This window comes from Chaetodon trifascialis, chromosome 22, assembly GCF_039877785.1.
Source record: "Chaetodon trifascialis isolate fChaTrf1 chromosome 22, fChaTrf1.hap1, whole genome shotgun sequence".
Taxonomy (NCBI): Eukaryota; Metazoa; Chordata; class Actinopteri; order Chaetodontiformes; family Chaetodontidae; genus Chaetodon; species Chaetodon trifascialis.
The window spans coordinates 4873552-4892164 of record NC_092077.1 but is presented as its reverse complement, the minus strand read 5'-3'; the positions used below and the strand labels follow the sequence as shown (position 1 = coordinate 4892164).

The following is an 18613-nucleotide window of genomic DNA, read 5'->3' as shown; positions in this document are numbered from 1 at the left end:
CAGACTCACAGCAGTGCACAAAGAAGAAACGGGCAAAGGTTATTAAGGGATCTATCTTCAGAACCTCTCATATTGTACCAGCATAGGATTCCTCAGACATCTGAGGTGTGAGGATGGCGACTTTGAGGAAAAAATATACGGTGGACAGACCAGTGTACTCTGAGGACAGCTTTGCTGAAAATCATGAGAAAGTCTCCAGGCGGCGCAAAACCATCCTGGACCATGTGAAAGACTATCTGACGTAAGTAAAGCTCGGTTCTCTGGAGATCAGGATCACTGTGTTTGATTTTGACATAATAACTCCAGTATTCATTTTCATTTTCTGCAAAGTAACAGTCTGACTGTGATAATGGGTGTGAGGAAAATTCTTTAAACTTCTAAACATTAGTAGACAATGTGAAAGAGTTTTTTCTGTCACTTAAATCCAGCTGTGATTCCCAACGTGCCAAGAATGCAGTGCTCTCCCTCCTTCCCATCATTGGCTGGATGAGGATCTACAGAGTTAAAGAGTGGCTGCTGGGTGATGTGGTGTCCGGGATCAGCACTGGAATGGTGGCCATTATGCAAGGTGAGGAGCAGAGTGGAGAGAGCCCGAGTGTGTGGCTGCAAAGTCTGATCATTGTTGGTTGCTGGTGCATCACCAGCAACCAATACCATTGGCCAACCTTAGGGAGAGATTGTGGCCATTGTGCCAGTAAATAAAAGCTGCATTTGAGAAATTTGGCTTCAGATAAGATAAAACTTTATTGATCCCCTGCAGTGAAATGAAAGAGTTGCAACAGCAACAGGAACTACGAGAACAGATTCATTATCATATAGACAAGTAAGTGTAATAACTTCTTCAACTAAATACAACAAAGGAGCTCAATGCAACATAATACATGTGTCTCATACAAGTGTATTGAGACACGTGTATTGGTAAAAATAGTATCACTTAGCACTGGTCAAAACAAGAAGCACTAGATTGATATTTTGGCTGAGTATTGGCTATTAGTTTTGTAGTAGTATTTTCAATTATGACAGCTGATGTGTAATGTAGTTGTTTGACACTACCCGGTAATCTGAAGGAAGCCTAAAATCTGAATTCATTTGGACATGATTCCCATTGGAACTTTTTGGCTTGAGTGTTCTGTGGTCCAAAAACTGAATTTTTTTTTTCTGTTTTTCAAAGAATTATGTTCATGCCATAATCTGTGAACACTTCGCGGTATTTTTTTTAGCAACACTGGCGTCATGGTCAAACATTCAGTTTCTGAAATATCCTAAAAACCATTGCATGGACTGACATGAAATTTAGTACAGAAACTCATTTGGATGATCCTTTATTTTCCTTGAGGTCTCTCTCAGTGTCACAATTTGCATTTGTCCAATACTTCGGTTTATGAACAAACACCTGCAAACTACAATTGTAATACCATTCCCATGTGCGTCAGCTGTACTTTGTGTTTTATGCTAATAGGCAAATGTTAGCAGGCAAACATTTTGATGTTCACTTTAGTTTTCCCAGAGATATTCACTCTTGTTTTGTTGTGGTCTCCCTCAGGACTGGCCTTCTCTCTGCTGGCCTCGCTGCCTCCAAGCTATGGCCTCTTCACAGCTTTCTTCCCCGTGCTGACATACTTCTTCCTCGGTACCTCAAGACACTTATCTGTAGGTATGTCACTATAAAATATTTTCACTAATAAAACTGGTTTTCTGTCATCAAGCACATTGCGTGAAGTGGTCTGTTTGGAAAAGTTGGGGATGTTTTGTCATTTTCATACAAGCATATAAGACTGGATGAGATATGGCTTAACAGTGTCCTCCCACACCTCCACACTCACCTTCATACAGGCGCCTTCCCAGTCCTGAGTCTAATGGTGGGAGCTGTGGTGACCCGCCTGGTCCCAGAGGACGGACCAGTGGCCAACATCGCTGCCTTTGAGGGCCTGACCCAGGACGAGCAGAGAGTCATAGTGGCGTCCTCTGTGACCTTCCTCATGGGGATTTTCCAGGTATATTTGACTCAGTCTCCACACCATACCAGCGATTCTCTGTGTCCTGTGAATGGTTTTTAAAACAAGCTTCTTTTCTCCTCATTTTTCTGTCCCATGCAGCTTGCCATGGGTGTTCTGCAGATTGGCTTTATTGTCATGTACCTGTCTGACACTCTGGTGTCTGGCTTCACCACAGCAGCTGCTGTCCACATCCTGGTGTCCCAGCTCAAGTTTGTGTTAGGGTTGGAAGTCCCAGGCATCAGTGGTCCACTCTCTATCATATACGTAAGTCCAGGATACATCTGAAAGTTATATTATTATCATTATCTATGCAGTTTTACATTTGAAGCAAGCAGAGAAAGACCCAGTACTTTCATTATTCAGACAGCACAATCACTATATATTTTATATACACTCTATATTCTTATATTACTTTTTACTGCACTGCCACTTGCTACCTGTTGCACATGTCACTTGTTTACATACCGTGTTGCATGTTTGATAGTTTCAAAGAAATTATTTGCACTACCTGCACATACCTCATACTGTTTATACCTCATGCCAATTGCATTACTTTTATGAATTTATATTTTGGATATTATGACTATTTGCACTTCTGGTTAAATGCCGCATTTCGTTGTCTCTGTGCACTCTGACGACGACAGTAAAGTTGAATCCAATCTAATCTTGAATTTAAGGAGAATAAGGGAGAGCAGGGAAAGAGGACATAAACTACGGCTTTAAACATGCAAACAGATCAGAAGAGAGGAAGAAAAAGTGATTTGAATGTAGATAAAGCTGCACAACCGTCAGTGAAAAAATACAGCCAATTTTGTGGCTAGAATGGCCTGTCTTAGTATTAGTTTACATTTGTGGAAATATACTTAATTGTTTTCTTATCAAGAGTTAGGAGAGAAGATTCATACCACGCCCAAGTCTGTGTGTAAATATGAAGCTATTGCTAGGAGCCAGTTAGCTTAGCTTAGCACAAAGACTAGAAACAGGGGGAATAACTAGCCTGAACCTGTCCAAAGGTGACAAAAAACTCATCAGTTAACGTGTTGTGACTCGTTTGTTTAATGCGTAGTCTTTAGGCAAGCTGAGCTAACCAGCTATTTAGCCTAAGTTACCTCACAGACAAGGGAATGGTTTCTATCTTCTAACTCGCGGCAAGACAGTAGACAAGCATATATCCAAAAATATTCAATTATTCCTTTAAAAGCAGAGAATTAAGTTAATGTTTTAATGTTGAAGGTATCATGGCATTTGTTTCCACAGTTTGTCTTCCTGAAAATGAGTTGGCAAAGACTGTAAAATGTGCTTTCTTCTGCAAAGACCCTGGAGGCGAACTTTGTCCAAATCACCTCCACCAACATCTGTGACCTGGTGATGTCCATACTGATCATGATTGTGGTCTTCATCGTGAAGGAGCTGAGCGACATATACAAATCCAAGCTGCCTTTTCCCATCCCCATAGAAGCTCTCGTGGTGAGAGAAATCCTCAAGGAAGATGCTCCTTTTTCACTTTTCAAAAGCAATGACATTGACATTAGCCATGGTTCTGTTCTATTCAAGTGTCCCTGTAAGCCATGACAGCGTAACACTGAGTCAACATAAACGCTACCTGGACCATGATACTGGAGCAGCAAAATAGAATTCAGAAATCATTAATGTTATTATTTACATCTACACTTAAGTGACTTTGGCAATAAAAAAAAGGTACTTGTAAATTGCTTTTAAACCATAATGAATGGAGAACAAGTTGTGCCAATGCTCATAGCTCTCTCTCTTTTCTATTCACACAGACTATCATAGCTTGTGGGGCGTCCTATGGCCTCAACTTCAGCAAGAGATTTGATGTTGGCGTTATTGGCAAAATGGCTAGTGGGTAAGTTTCAAGCTCTGCACATGCAGTATAAAAAAAAGTTGACTGCTGTTTCTTCAGGTAATTTAGATCCATTAGTGTAACAAATCTTTACTTAAGTAAAATTAGCAATACCACAATGTAAACATGCTCCATTTAGAAGAAGAAGAAGAAGAAATCCTTTATTCTTCACAGTTACATACACAACATGCAGAGTTGGGGGGGGGGTTACTATATCATGTTACGGTACTGGATTGAAAGTCTTACTTGGAAAGAAAATAGCAATACTATGCAAGTGTTATGTTAAATACATTAATATAAATATTGTTCTGTAAGAAAAGTGAGTGATATTATATATGACATTATTAGATTGTTAATACTGACACCTCAGTGTCTCAGCAGTACTGTACTGTGGTTAAAGTTGCGGCTACTTGAGGTTGAGCTCATTTGGAGTATTTTTGATTACTTTCCAAAGGTTCATGAGATAAATTTGAGGCGTCATAAGATGGGAGAGGATAGAAGAAAAGACATTTTTTTTATCACACAAGTCTGGCTTTTATTTGATATTTAGATTATTATTGTGAAAAGTAAAGCGCAAGTACCTGAAAATTGTAGCAGGTAAGTCGTTGAAGTAAATAACATAACATGTAGTTAGCTACTTTCCATCAGGTCCTTTAAATGCACAATTAAACCCAATAATCTTTCAGGTATGAGTCCCCCCGTGCTCCCGATATAGAAGTGTTCCAGCATAGTGCTGTGGAGGCCTTTCCTATAGCCATCGTGGGGTTTGCTGTTGCTTTCTCTGTGGCCAAAGTCTACGCCATCAAACATGATTACACCATTGATGGGAACCAGGTGAGTTACAAACTGCATATTCACACTGTCACTTAAAGGCGTTAACTGGTCACTGATACAAAGCAAGTATGAGAATAAGACTCATAATTTTGGTTACGATGATATAAAGTTACACTGAATATTGCTTTTAGCTCAAGGTCAAGCGAATCATTCAGGGTAAAAACAAAAGGTAACCTTTTGTTGCTGGAGCACTAACTTTATTTTTCACTGTTCCGTCCCAGGAGCTCATTGCATTTGGGATTAGCAACATATTTGGAGCAAGTTTCAAGTCGTTTGCAGCCAGCACAGCACTCTCCAGGACGGCTGTGCAGGAGAGCTCAGGAGGCAAAACACAGGTCAGAAATTTTTACACAGTGTCACCGCTATTTTTAGAATCAGGGTTGTATTGTCTGGCTAATATAATCTGGTTTATATCACACTCTCTCACTTCATTGGCACCTTATAATGAAACATTAACTTTTTTACGAATACAGATTGCAGGTTTGATCTCAGCCATGATGGCAATGATCGTAACCGTGGCGCTTGGCTTCCTGCTGGAGCCGCTTCCCAAGGTGAGATGTAATCTCTGTAATCTATTGTGCTAATTCATATATGGGAGAAAGTTCCGTTGTGATTGTATATCTGTTGGTCTAAAATTTTGCTTTCTTTATTATACATTGCCTTAACATTTGACTTCAGTCTGTCCTGGGTGCCTTGGTCGTCGTTAATTTGAAGGGCATGCTGATGCAGTTTGGAGAAATCCCATACTTGTGGAGGAGGGACAAGCCAGAATGTGTAGGTTTTCACAATGTCTGATTGGTCACTACCAAATCCAAGGTGTGCTGCGTCTACCTGCTTATTTTCTTGGCCTGGTGTACTCTTGGTCTGTGTCTGACCTCAGGTGTTTCTTTGCAGGTGGTGTGGGTGGTAACATGTGTGGCTGCCATCCTGCTGGGACTGGATCTTGGTCTGTTGGTTGGCTTGGTAGTGGAACTGCTCACTGTTGTCTTCAGGACTCAGTTGTAAGAATACTGATGATTCATGATGGCTGATATTCGTTTTTTAATATGCAAACTGATTGCAAAAAGGAAACAATGAGAGAATCATGGATTTCCATTCATCCATGCTGTCGTGGATGAAAAACAGCATCAACTCCCCCAATATGATGCACAGTAACTATGCAACATAAAGCAGAAATCAGTGCTAATTTTTGAAATGTATCTAAAACCCTCTCCATGTTTTTCTAGCCCCCGCTGTTCCATCTTGGCTAACATCCCAGGGACTGACCTCTACAGAGATCGCAAGGATTACCTAAATGTACGTCAGTCTGTTAAATGAAATCAAATAAACAATAACACTGCTGAAGAGTTTCAGTTCATGTCCTCACATCCGTCTGAATCGCTTTTGCCTTATCATGATGCTTTGCTTCTCAGATAGATGAACCAGCAGGAGTAAAAATCTTCAGGATACCCTCACCCATCTTCTTCGCCAATATCGAGTTCTTCAAGAACAAGCTCGTAGAAGCTGTATGTGCGACACATCTATTCCCTCCTCTGCTTCAGCTTTGCTTTTCTCCTAAAATACATGTCAAATAAAGTAATGCCAACACTTGGCTGTTCCAGGTTGGATTTAACCCTCTGAGGATTTTGAAGAAGAGGAACAAGGCTCTCAGGAAAATCAAGAAACTCTTGCGGAATAATGATGACATTACAGAGGTGAGACCTCATATATACTAGAAACTACTGCACCAGTGAGTGCTTTAGAGTGTTCTTCCAAAAAACTTTAAGCCTTCTCTCCTACATATGTCAAACAGAAAGGCTTGAAGGATTTATTCAGCCAGATGGGTGATGAGTCTCACATGAAAATGGAGGAGCTGGATCTGCCCTCTGACATCAAAGATCTGCCTTTTCGGCTGGACTGGAACGCTGAGCTTCCTGCTAACATCAGTGTTCCCAGAGTGGACCTCCACAGCCTGATCCTGGACTTCTCTGCTGTCTCCTTCCTGGATATCTCTGCTCTGAAGGGACTCAGAACGGTACAAAATCAATCACATAAGGGAGTTCAATAAATGGCAGTGGCAGTGAAGCTGAGAAAGTGACAGTCGCTGACAGGATGTTACAATAAAGGTCTTACCTTCAAAAATGCCAAACGTGTTCTCCCGAAGCCCAAGGCACCATGTTCAGATTGCCCAAACCAACAGTGCAAAACCCATTAATTAACTGATTAATTACACCAGCTCTGAATAAGACTACATTTCCTAGTGTTGTTTCACAATAAAGGTCTTCCATGATTGACCATCAGAAAGCTTTTCATTTGAGGCAGCACTAGCAGCAAACGTCTGCAACACAGCAACGACAACTTAATATGAAAACTCCAAACCTCTATCAACCTCTATAAACCATTTTTTTTCCCGATTTTAGCAATATCCTTTGATGCAACATCCTCTTTGCATTTCAATGGTGGCGGCAAGATTGTAACATTCACTGGATTGTCAGCTGGTGGGGTTTGGGTGACTATAGGCAGATTCATCATATGTAATTTTATACATTATACCATAACAGTTTCTTACACATGTGGGGTTTACATGATAAAGAATTTCCCACATGGCCTAAAACCTCACTGTATTCCCCACAGGCGCTCAAAGAGTTCATCCGTATTGATGTGGATGTTTACATTGTCTCTTGTGATGGTGAGTTTCATTGAAAGTACAACGTCCTAGCATCAGTGGCGACATATGTGCAGTGAGCACCTATAACATGCTTCTTGTGCGTTCACAGTGTACATCCTGGAGAAGCTGCACAGCTGTATGTTCTTCGACGATGAGATCCTGACCTCCATGTTCTTCCTGACCCTCCACGACGCCATGCTGCATGTGTGTGGAAAACACAAGGAGGAAGACAGCAAAGGCAGGGTGGTAAGGAAAACTCTTTCTATGTATACTTCTTCGTGTGCTAGGCTTCTGTATGGAGACTTAGTATTCCTAACAAGACAAAAATATACATAACTCACTTCTATTGGGACTTAAAAGCCTCATTGTTCATTATGGGCCATGGAAAAAAAAGTGAAATGAATCAGGGTGGCACTACAGGATCATCATGAGAGGTCATTGGGTCTTTATAATCAAAAGCTTCATTGCCTTGATAGAATTAGATGAGAAGTATGCCAAAATTAAAAAACAAACATGTATTTCCTCGTCATGTGTCGTGATTGATTAAACACACCTTTAAAAGGACTATCATTTGACTTCTCCTCTTACAAAAGTGAATGAATTGTTTCTGATTATCAATTTTCCATGCCACATTGACCTCACAGCACAACACAGATAACAAAGTGAGGAGTTTGTAGGTCAGATGTCTGGCACATGGAGATATCTCAAGAACAAAGTATAAACAGACCAATGGTCTGATTACTGCTGGTTTTTTTGTTTGTTTTAACTTGACAGCTTTTACAACTCTGAAAATCATTTGACTTTTTGTTTTTTGCAGTTACGTGATACACATCTCTAGCAGAGCAACTGTCTCCGGGAAGGTCCTTTCAAAAAGACAATGCACTCACAGACCACATACAACTACTGTTAAATAAAGTGGACCATTTTAATCTGCTGTACTCACATACCACAAGACATATTGTAATGTAGTTTTTCTGCTAAATAGAGTTGTTTTACTTTGAAATTCTGTTTAAGTCTATTGAAGTTCATCATGATTTTTACATCCAGTCTTTGTTGTCATAGTTGTTATTCTCTACTGTAATGTCCTTTTTCATGCTGTTGCTTTCATGAAAACATTTCAGATTAAATGCAACGTTTGCTATAACAAAGGGCGTTAAACACGTTCATTGTGTCAATCAAATGAATCTTAAAAATCTCTGTGTGACATCTAGATGGCTAAAACCAGCCCTCACCATCGGCAGGTTTTTCCAAAGCAAGATTTTTTAAATGGTGCCTGAATGCAAGCTAATCATGCAGACTAAGATAAAGAAAGCTGGAAAAAGTGAGTTGTCGCCACACTTCCAGCAATAACCATTACACAAACATCCAAAGTGTGTACGTGACAAAACAACCCAAGGATGAACAGCTGCCAAAGTGACAGCTAATCCCTGATAAACAGGAAACAGTGTCCTTTCAGGTTTACTACACCACCTACACCTTGGGTTAGTTTAACATTCACTGAAAAGCAATTTGACAGAGACATGAGAAGAATTACTAACTCAACCTGGGTACATGAACTATCAAAGAAACAGACAATTTCATTAGGTTAAGATCCTATTGCTCTTCATAACCTCCAAAGCAAACAAAGCAGCCGGTTATCCTTCATCAGCTGTCATATCAAACAAAGATGAGATGCAAATGTTCTGTTAAAAATTTATTGAGACATAGTTGGTGTCTTTCAATGAACAGTACATATGGGTGAAATCAGCTGACATATATACAGAAATATTAACCATACGCTATTTAAAAAAAAAAAAGGGGGGGGGGCATTCCTGCTCTTCTCCAAGTCTATTGTATGTTCAGCAGGAAGTTCAGTACACTTAACTAAAATGTGCAGCACATACACATTTGCTTTGGGGCAGTTTTATCAAAATGAAAGTCCTACATCCTGTAACCCTGAGGTTTACTATCACATTATCAGACAAGTGGTATGGAACAGAATGACGCAGACTGTTGCCCATTCATTCAGTTGGCAGTTTACTGATAATAAGGCCGGTAGCGGCCCTGATCTGGGTGGTGCGGTCCAGGCATCTGGCCCTGGGGAGGAGGGCCCTGCATTCGTGGTGGAGGGGGCCCTCTTGGAGCAGGCCACATTCCAGGACTGAGCCCTCCTGGCTGGCTGAACGGGGGACTGAGGGTACCCTGGTCTTCAGGGAACTGCTGCATGGAGTTTGGGTTATAATGATGAGGTGGGGGGGCATTGACAGGGGGGCCACTGTGTTGTGGTGGAGGTCCTGGGTGAGGGTGGTTCATATAGGGCGGCATCTGGCCCATGATGTGCCCTGGTGGTGGAGTGATCGGTGGGGGAGCTGTGGACATGGGGGGTGGAGGGGCCTGGTTGTACACCATATGTGGTGTCCCAGTGGCCTGGGAAGGATGCTGCATGGGGTGGCTGATAGGAGGAGGTGGGGGAGGTGGTGGGCCAAAGTGCTGCTGCGGTGGTGCCATCATGTGGTGAGAGTGGGACACTACAGGTGGCTGGCCAGGGTAGTCCCCTGGGTGGTGGTGGGGCGGCTGAGCAGGGCCGGGCCCACCTGAGTGTTGTTCCCGAGAGGAAGAGGAGTCATCTTGGATGGGTACGGTGATGAGATTACTGTGTTTACGGGTTGTTACTGTGGCAATGCGGAATGTCTCAGGGCCAAGAGCGGAAGTTGGGGGCGGGGCTTCGTGAGCAGAGGGCGGGGGCGGCTGACTGTAGGGGTCATGACTGCTGTGCTGGAGCGGGCTGGTGAGGTGAACATGGTTTTTGGGTAAGTGAGGTGGATGCACGCGGAACCGGTCAGGGACCTCAGATGAAGGGGGCAGGTGCACAGGCTCCTGCCGCCCAGAGGAAGACTTGGCTGCCCTCATGTGGCGGTGGTTTACATGGGCCTGCAGGTCTCGCTGGGACAGGTAGGTGCGTTTACATCCCGGGACAACACTGCACATGTAGAGGGAACCACGCTGGCACTGCTCGATGCGCTGCACAGGGTCGGTGCAGTTGTACAAAGTGAGGCTGGAGACACAGGGACAAAAGTTAGTAACAATAAGCAGGAACAAAACACATGAAGAGCAGCTGAAGAGCGACATTAATGCTGCGTACCCTTTAAAAAAATACTGCTACATCAGTTTCAGTGAATATTTCAAAAACAGCTGTGATCTAGCACTTAATAAAAGCTGTTAAAACTGTGAGAAAAACTGCAATATTCACCACAACACATTTAAATAGTTAAAAATGTCTCTCGAAGAGCTCACCCAGGGCACATCTTTTCTCCTTTCTTCTCGTGGAGCAAAGCACAGTCGTAGCAGAAAACATGTTTGCATGGGATCTGAGGAGTCAGGCGGAGAAGGAGTTAGTGTTACACATCAACATTTCTCTGTGACCTCCTGCAAGAAAGGTCAGTTCAACAAAAATAAGATGAGATCATCCTTTATTGATCCTCCAGAGGAGAAATTAATACATAAACACATAAAAATACATACCATCCGGCCATATAGCTGAATAGGAAGACCACATTTATCACAAAAGTGAATTGGTACTTCATCCCGTTCTCCAATCAAATTTAACTGTTGGGGGAGGAAAAAAAACACATTAAATTCCATGAAGACAAACTCAAATGCACTATGATATCATTAACACTGAGGATTTGTCTAATTTTTTGCTTGCTCATTGTTTTGGGCTGAATCTGAGAATTCCCCACAAATGGGAAGATAATTGTTGAAACCAGTGTGACATGACTTTTCTGAGGGTCTGCAGACGAGACACCCTGTACTGTGTGGCAGAGATTAGTGAGACAGTGTTGTTAATAATCATCTGGAACCGCTGTATGGACTGTTGAGTCATTTCACTCCCCAATGGTGATGTACCTTATAGTCCCAAAACAGTGCCTGGGGGAATCTCCTCTGATTTGCGAACACATCACCAGCTTTAGCTCCACAATCAAACCTCTCCTCCTGCTTGAAGCCAAAGTTATCTGTGAGAAGAAAGAGAAAAGCATTAGTGACTGAGGCTGCTCTGAAACCCAGGCAACTGGGGATTAATAAGTCTAATTCAAGTGTTCCAAAAGCAGTGACCAAAGCCCATGATAGAGCTAGGACCAAATGTCACCTTATTGGTAATTCTAAAGGAAAACCGCATGGTGTCGCCATAGTTTTGATTAAAAAAGAAGAGGGTAGAATATCAGTAACTGAGCAACAGTAATCCCAGTTTATATGTTGTATCAAATATTACACATCCTCCCAATTAGAGGTGTGCCATATATGGTTTTTAATATGCTAATATTTTAATTAATATTTTAACACTGCTACCGGCTCCACATGAACATGTGGTCAAGCGCATCACAGCTCCACTTAAGCCTGACTGCGCACTATGTAAGCAGTGAATGGAAGCTGTGCAGCTCCTACCTTGAAACAAGCTACTCGCCCATGGACCACACAGGACACAATAATAGCAAATGGTTTGAGGGAGTTTTTCCATTTATGGCATCTCAAAGAAGACAAACAGGCATGTGTGACATGGGATAGTGGGGTTAACGTTGTCAAAGCTATTGTGCCAAATTCCTGAATGACTAACACACTTCAGCCATCGTGGGCCTGGGCTGCTGCAATTACTGTGAGAATCTGTTGAAATCAAACATATTTAAACCTCTCCGATCATAATGTCCCCTGAAAACAATTCCTGAGGTAGTTGTGAAAATATTCTGTCTCCCCTGCTTCTCTCAGCTAAGAGCCTCTACCAAGCATTGCCACCCAAACGAAACATGATTCATACCCCAAGAAATGATATACACATGTAACAAAAACACGAAAATAGCGCACTTCAACGGTACTGCTGATTTCACCACTTCACGCAAACTACAACAGCCCAGTATCATATGAAAGCAGAGAGTCTTATGATCACAAAGATGTCTGCCTCCTCACTGTGCGACGAAAAAAAAAAGAGTAGCAGAAAAAAAACCTTTGCTAAATCAGTATGTCTTACCTTTGCTGCTAACGCTGCTAATGTCTCCTCCTATGACTCTGTGCTAGTCTGAGATCAATCACAAAGGTCCTGCTTGTTTACATAAAAAGGAGGGGGTTTCTAGAGTGGTGGGAGCGCTCTTCATGTGATAATCTATCTCTGGGCTTACTTCCTTCTGGGTCGTCATTGGTGTTTCTATGGTGAATTCGGGTGAGTCGCTGAGCTATTGACCACGCAGTTAGTTTCACCACTCTGTCTCATGAATGAGCAGAGCGCTCACAGAGGACTCTGAGCAGCCCGATGTGTTATTTTACTGTTTTATTTGCATTTCATCCTTTTATGAGAGCTAAGAACAATAGCAAGCAGAAAAAAGGCTGAAAAAGTGTTTTCAACAGAGGAGTTTCTCCGTGTGCTTGGACGAGATAACGGTACTCTGCCCAGATGCGCCTAAATGAGTGCCTGGACATACCTGTGTTAAAACATCTGTAAAACTGCTCAGGTTCATTTTTTTAGCATGCACTTTTGCACAGTCACCTTTTTCTCGAGTAAAAATTCAACCAGATACATTGAACGGAGTGGACTTCATTTTTCTTATGACGATGCTACAATTATGTTAGGCCCCTATAGACCTATATGTGCAACATTTTTTTTTAATGACGGTAATGAAACTGATACTGTTGCTATTTTTAGATACCACGGGATACCTTATTACCGCCTAACCCTAGTATATATTATGTTTATTTTTGCTACCTTTGCAAAATACTCAGAAACTTTGAATATGCACACTGTCTGAGTCCCACTAAGAATGCTGTCTTCAAGGTACTTAACACATGGTGCTAAGAGGCACAGTGTACTGCAGGCTGTCCCTACCATTTTCTCCAACCTCACTTTTAGATGGCCTGCTAGTGGGTCTCTGGGTGCGGGGCTGAGGTTTGCCCCTTAAGGGCTGCTTGGATATCAGTTTGATGGGGATTCTTCTGCGAACATCTGGGCCACCCAAACTCCCAGAGCCGTCGCTTCCTTGAAGATCATTGTCTGCTGGGGAAAAAGGTAATGTTGAAAAACTCACTTTGCAGTCAGTTTAGAACATGCTTTCAAATCAATATTACCCAACAAGTTATACAACAAAGACTCAAAGGACATGGCAACATTTTGTCTGTGTTATACCTATTTGATATCATTTTTACAAATGATTAGTAAAGATTAATTTAAATGACTGACTCAGAGCAACTCAATGTGTAGTTTCTAGTGATGGATGAAATGACTAAAATGAATGAAATTAAGTATACCTTTTTATAGAGACAGGCTTTAGCAACTGACTTGAAGGAAGGCAGGGTGTGCAAATGCACTATAACAGGGCGTGTGAAAGTTATAAGTATGAGGTAGGAATTACATTACAGATAAGCAATCCATTGTTTTGCTGGGAATGTTACTAAAGGATATAATTTGGAGAAAATCCTCGCTGTCAAAGCCCTCAACTCCCCCTTGGTAGATGAAGAATGATACTTCAGTTAGTAACGCCTCATATCGTCCTGTAACTTTGGATAACCAACAAACGGAGGTTACGGAGTCGAAATTAATCTATTATGACCTTAGCGATCAGGGTTTAAGATTAAAAGACAAACAGCTGAGGGGAATGACTCACATTTTCAGCAAATACTCTGAAGGCATGCTATTAGTTATGCCAGCTCTTACAGCTTAACTAGCTTAGGTAGCATTATGCTAACGTTGGTCTGGATGCCTTCGCGCCCCAGTTCAATTGCAGCAAGCGGTTAGGGTTACTATCATGTCAAAAATTGCCGGTGTTGCCATTTAATATCATAACTGTGTAGACTCAGTTGCTACATTGCATGTGACCTTATAGAATCACTTCACGTTAACTTTTGATGAACAGAAGTGCTGTAGCATTACTCCACCGTTAGCCTGTTTTTAGCTAACGTTAGCCTGGACCATGCTAGCTTTAACGCTGCTCTGGAAGATAACAGAAAGCCGTAGCAAACATGTCCACTGAGAGTATGATATGTCGTTGTCTGAACTGCTGGTACAGCAACAGCTCTAACTGCGTATTGAACAATATATCACATAAAAGAACTTTGCTAATGTCGGCCCTACTTTGCTTTTTGCTTACCGCTTTGGTCCATGATCCAACGAGTGAACACAATGCATTGTGGGATATATGAGGAGACGAGGAGAAGAGGTGAAGGGAGAGGAAAGGAAAGAAGGAAGTATGGTGTAAGATAGCTGTCAAAAAGATGTGTCCATATTTTAATGTTCGTATTTGTAAAGTTACCAATTTGTATGTCATAAAAATTGTTTTACACAAAATGCTGCGGTCACATACGTGAGTCTGTGAAATTGGGTTCGGGTTACGATTGTTTTTATATGAGTATGAGTCTAAAAGCTGTGAGTGCAAAGTCTTATGAATACAACTCATTTTTCTACGACTACGAAGTCTTCACTGTGAATACGAATTCAAGTTTATATAATAAATGTACAAAACTGTATTAATGCTTTTAAAGACAATAAATCTCCAGGTAATGATGGACTAATAGGTGAGTTTTTATAAAATTGCAATACAACATTGGCTCCTTTTTTGGTAGCAATGTTTGAGGAAGCTCTAGAAAAAGAGGAGCTGCCCCCAACCTTGAAACAAGGTCTTATCAAATTAATTCAAAACCCACAAAAAGATGAACTTAACATTGAGAACTGGAGACCAATCAGTCAACTGAACAACAATGCCAAAATTTTTGCCTTGATATTTGCCAAAAGATTAAAGCGGGGATTAAATGAAATTATTGATGAAGAACAGTCTGGTTTTATGCCTGGAAGAAACATAACCAATAACATACGACTAATACTGGATATGATTGACTATAATGATTATATATTGGATGATAGCCTTATCTTGTTTATGGACTTTTATAAAGCCTTTGATACCATTAGTCACCAGTTTATTACCAGGGTTATTCAATTTTTGGGATTTAGAGAAGGATTCCTGAAAGTAGTCAGAACTTTATATAAAGGATGCAATGGCTCAGTGAAGCTAACAAACGGAACAACCCCCAGATTTGATATCAGATGGGGAATTAGACAAGGCTGTCCGCTGAGTCCTCTTTTATTTTTGCTAGTTGCACAGGTTATGGCAGTGCATATGAAAAAATCTCCATTTCTAGGTGTTAGAGCAAAAGACAGAGAATTAAAATGATCTCAACTGGCTGATGATACAGCAATATTTTTAAAAAACAAATATGAGGTGAATACAGCCATTAGATGCATTGGAGAATTCTCAGCTGTATCGGGCCTGAGAATGAACTTAAATAAATCTGTGCTATTTCCAATTAAAAAATGTGACCTAGTACAACTTGACAACATTCCTGTGAAAAACTCAGTTACTTATCTAGGTGTTGTGATTGATAAAAATGCAAACATTCTCTGCGATCTGAATTATAATCCAATAATTCAACAAGTAAGCCAAAAGTTTAATACGTGGCTGATGAGGGACCTCTCACTGAATGGGAGAGTGCTTCTCACTAAGGCTGAAGGTACATCAAGCTCTGTTAATGTATCCTTATCATTAGCAACGCCTCCTGCTATTTGCAAAAGCTTAGATAAAATTCTGCTTAACTTTATTTGGAGGAATAAATGTCACTACTTAAAGAAAGGGATTATGTGTAATCCCTAGTGGAATGGAGGTACTGAGTTTTGAAACGTTGAATAATACCTTTAAAGTGAAATGGTTATCAAATGTGATCAAAGAGAATGAAAACATCTGGAACACGTTCCCTAAGTATGTCTTTAATGGTGTTGGTGGAATAAAATTTCTACTGAAATGTAATTATAAAATAGAAAAAATACCTATCTAACTTCCACAAACAAGCCCTACTCACGTTGAAACTGATTTACAGCCATAACTTTTCACCAACCAACCTTTACATCTGGAACAATGAGAGTAGTCTGTATAAAAACAAGTCATTGTTTTATCAAAAATGGTTTGACCATGGTATTGTTCTAGTAAGTCAACTTCTTAATACAGAAGAACAACTGCTGCGTCATGATGAATTTTTCTCTAAGTTTCAGTTCCCAGTTTCACCAAAAGAATATGCTATAGTTTTTGATGCTGTACCAAGGGGCATACTGCACCTCCTGAGAGGCTCAGGAGTCTCTAACGAGGACTCAGCAGTGCCATTTTCATTGATGGACTAGACATCACAAAGACAAGTTGCTCCAATAAATATATTAGAAACTGCTTGCAAATTACGACTCTGCCAGCAGGACAAATCTTTTGGAACTCTCAATATGGTGACATCAACTGGAGCAAAGTGTGGTTGGTTAGTGAAAGGTTCTGTACTGGAAACAAAGTAAAGGAAGCATCTTTCAAGATAATACACAACATCTATCCAGCAAAAAAGACTCTGGAAAGATTTAAAATTGATATGGACTTTTTCTGTGTTTCCTGTGGAAGGGAAAACTGAAAACAATAAAATGGACAAAAACACAGCATTTTTCATACAACTGATACTGCTCATGGCACGATGGTTTTAAACATTATTTGATGAGTACATATGGATGTTTCCACTTTCATGCAGTTCTGATTTGAGATAATTACCTAATTAGTGTGTCAATAGTAATCATGTCACACAGACCTGTTTAAGTGTGACACCGGAAGGAGACAGTGGGGGAGACACACGAGAGATTGCACTTGAATAAAAAAATTTAATGCATATATTGCATAATGCAATGCAATATACATTTCTTGAACTCACATACTACTTATTGCTTTAGCTTGCAAGATATTTACATGCTGATGAGGCCAGTTTAGTGCTACCATTACTGGGATTAGAAGTGGGCCAGTTAGTTACCACTAAACAGCATAATATGAAACATATAACGTTACCCCCCCCCCCCCCCCCCCCCCCAAAAAAAGCACTGTCCTCATAATTTTCGACCAGAGCATTAACAATCAAGCCAGATTTGGGATGAGTTAACGTGAACCAGTAACTTCTTGTCTCAAATTTAGAATTTCACTCGTAAACCGTGCATTAAGCAGGATGATTCATCATGTCCGGGTTTATTTCTCCATATCAACCTTCTCCCTCTTTCCGTGTTAACTTTACACAAATTTACTGGTTCACGTTAATTCATCCCAAATCTGGCTTGATTGTTAATGCTCTCGAAAATTAGGAATGATAGCACCCAGTAACGATAGCACTAAGCTAGCGTCATCGGCATGTAAATATCTTTAGCTTGCAAGCTAAAGCAATAAGTATGTGAGAAGAAGAATACACGTATATTGTATAAAATGGTTCGATATTATGAAATCAATAATAGCTATGCATGTTATTATTGACGTTACATATGAAGTCTCTCCGGGGCTGGCGGCGTTGCCCTGCGTGTTTGCGTCTAGGGCATGCGCATGCGCAGTTGGACGAATCGCCGATCGATTACCTTCCCCTGAGACTTGACTGTGACCTGAGTGACGTCATTTCAGCACTTTTCGACTTGTACCCTTAAACTTGAATTCGTATTCACAGTGAAGACTTCGTAGTCGTAGAAAAATGAGTTGGTTTCATAAGACTTTGCACTCAGTTTTTAAACTCATACTCATATAAAAACAATCGTAACCCGAATCCAATTTCACAGACTCACGTATGTGACAGCAGAATTTTGTGTAAAACAACTTTTATGACATACAAATTGGTAACTTTACAAATACGAACATTAAAATATGGACACATCTTTTTGACAACTATCTTACATCACATAAAAGGAATTCCAATCTTTTACGCAACTGAGTTCTTAATTGTGTAATTAAGTATTTACTTAAGGTGGCACGGTGGTAACACTGTTGCCTCACAGCTAGAAGGTCCCGGTTTCGATTCCCGCTGTGGGCGCCATCGGTGCCACTATGTCTTCGGTGCCTGCTGCTTGAGGAAAAAGGGGTGTGTTGCATGCATGTTCTCCCCGTGTTCACCTGGGGTATCCTCCTTACCTAAAACCCCACTAAAAACACGCAAGAAAATCACCACCTGACCAATGGTGACAAAAGAGAACTGGGTCCCCGGGCGCCGCTGTCGGCTGGCAGCCCACCGCTCCTGGTCTCCCGCGGAGGAAGGATGTGACAGGATGGGTTAAATGCGGAGAAACGTATTTCACAAATGCATGACGTGTGCAGTGTCCCCCCTCTGTAACTCTGTGTGTGTGACTGGGATGTCTTTCTTTCTTTCTTTCTTTCTTTCTTTCTTTCTTTCTTTCTTTCTTTCTTTCTTTCTTTCTTTCTTTCTTTTTAATACTGA

At 41.0% G+C, this 18613-nt stretch overlaps 2 protein-coding genes across 3 annotated transcripts; one reads left to right on the top strand and one right to left on the bottom strand.

The window, feature by feature from the left end:
- The first annotated feature begins 113 nt into the window (after positions 1-113).
- Positions 114-8180, top strand: LOC139350932 (chloride anion exchanger-like). The gene is made up of 19 exons (XM_070992609.1): positions 114-241; positions 429-568; positions 1544-1654; positions 1834-1994; positions 2097-2261; positions 3312-3464; positions 3782-3864; positions 4548-4695; positions 4917-5030; positions 5169-5246; positions 5374-5469; positions 5590-5696; positions 5922-5995; positions 6112-6200; positions 6297-6389; positions 6488-6709; positions 7309-7363; positions 7452-7588; positions 8160-8180. Exons 1-19 carry the CDS (start codon positions 114-116, stop codon positions 8178-8180), a joined length of 2175 nt encoding a protein of 724 aa, XP_070848710.1.
- Positions 8181-8251: 71 nt separating this feature from the next.
- cbll1 (Cbl proto-oncogene-like 1, E3 ubiquitin protein ligase) lies at positions 8252-14510 on the bottom strand. Of its 2 annotated transcripts, none has more exons than XM_070992554.1 (6): positions 14449-14510; positions 13191-13355; positions 11228-11334; positions 10844-10927; positions 10616-10689; positions 8252-10376 (listed from the first exon to the last, which is right to left on the bottom strand). In XM_070992554.1, exons 1-6 carry the CDS (start codon positions 14459-14461, stop codon positions 9359-9361), a joined length of 1461 nt encoding a protein of 486 aa, XP_070848655.1. In that variant the 5' UTR covers positions 14462-14510; the 3' UTR covers positions 8252-9358. The 2 variants fall into 2 exon arrangements, with proteins under 2 accessions (XP_070848655.1, XP_070848654.1); XM_070992553.1 differs by having other exon boundaries at positions 9025-10376; positions 13191-13358; positions 14449-14461.
- Positions 14511-18613: the final 4103 nt, after the last annotated feature.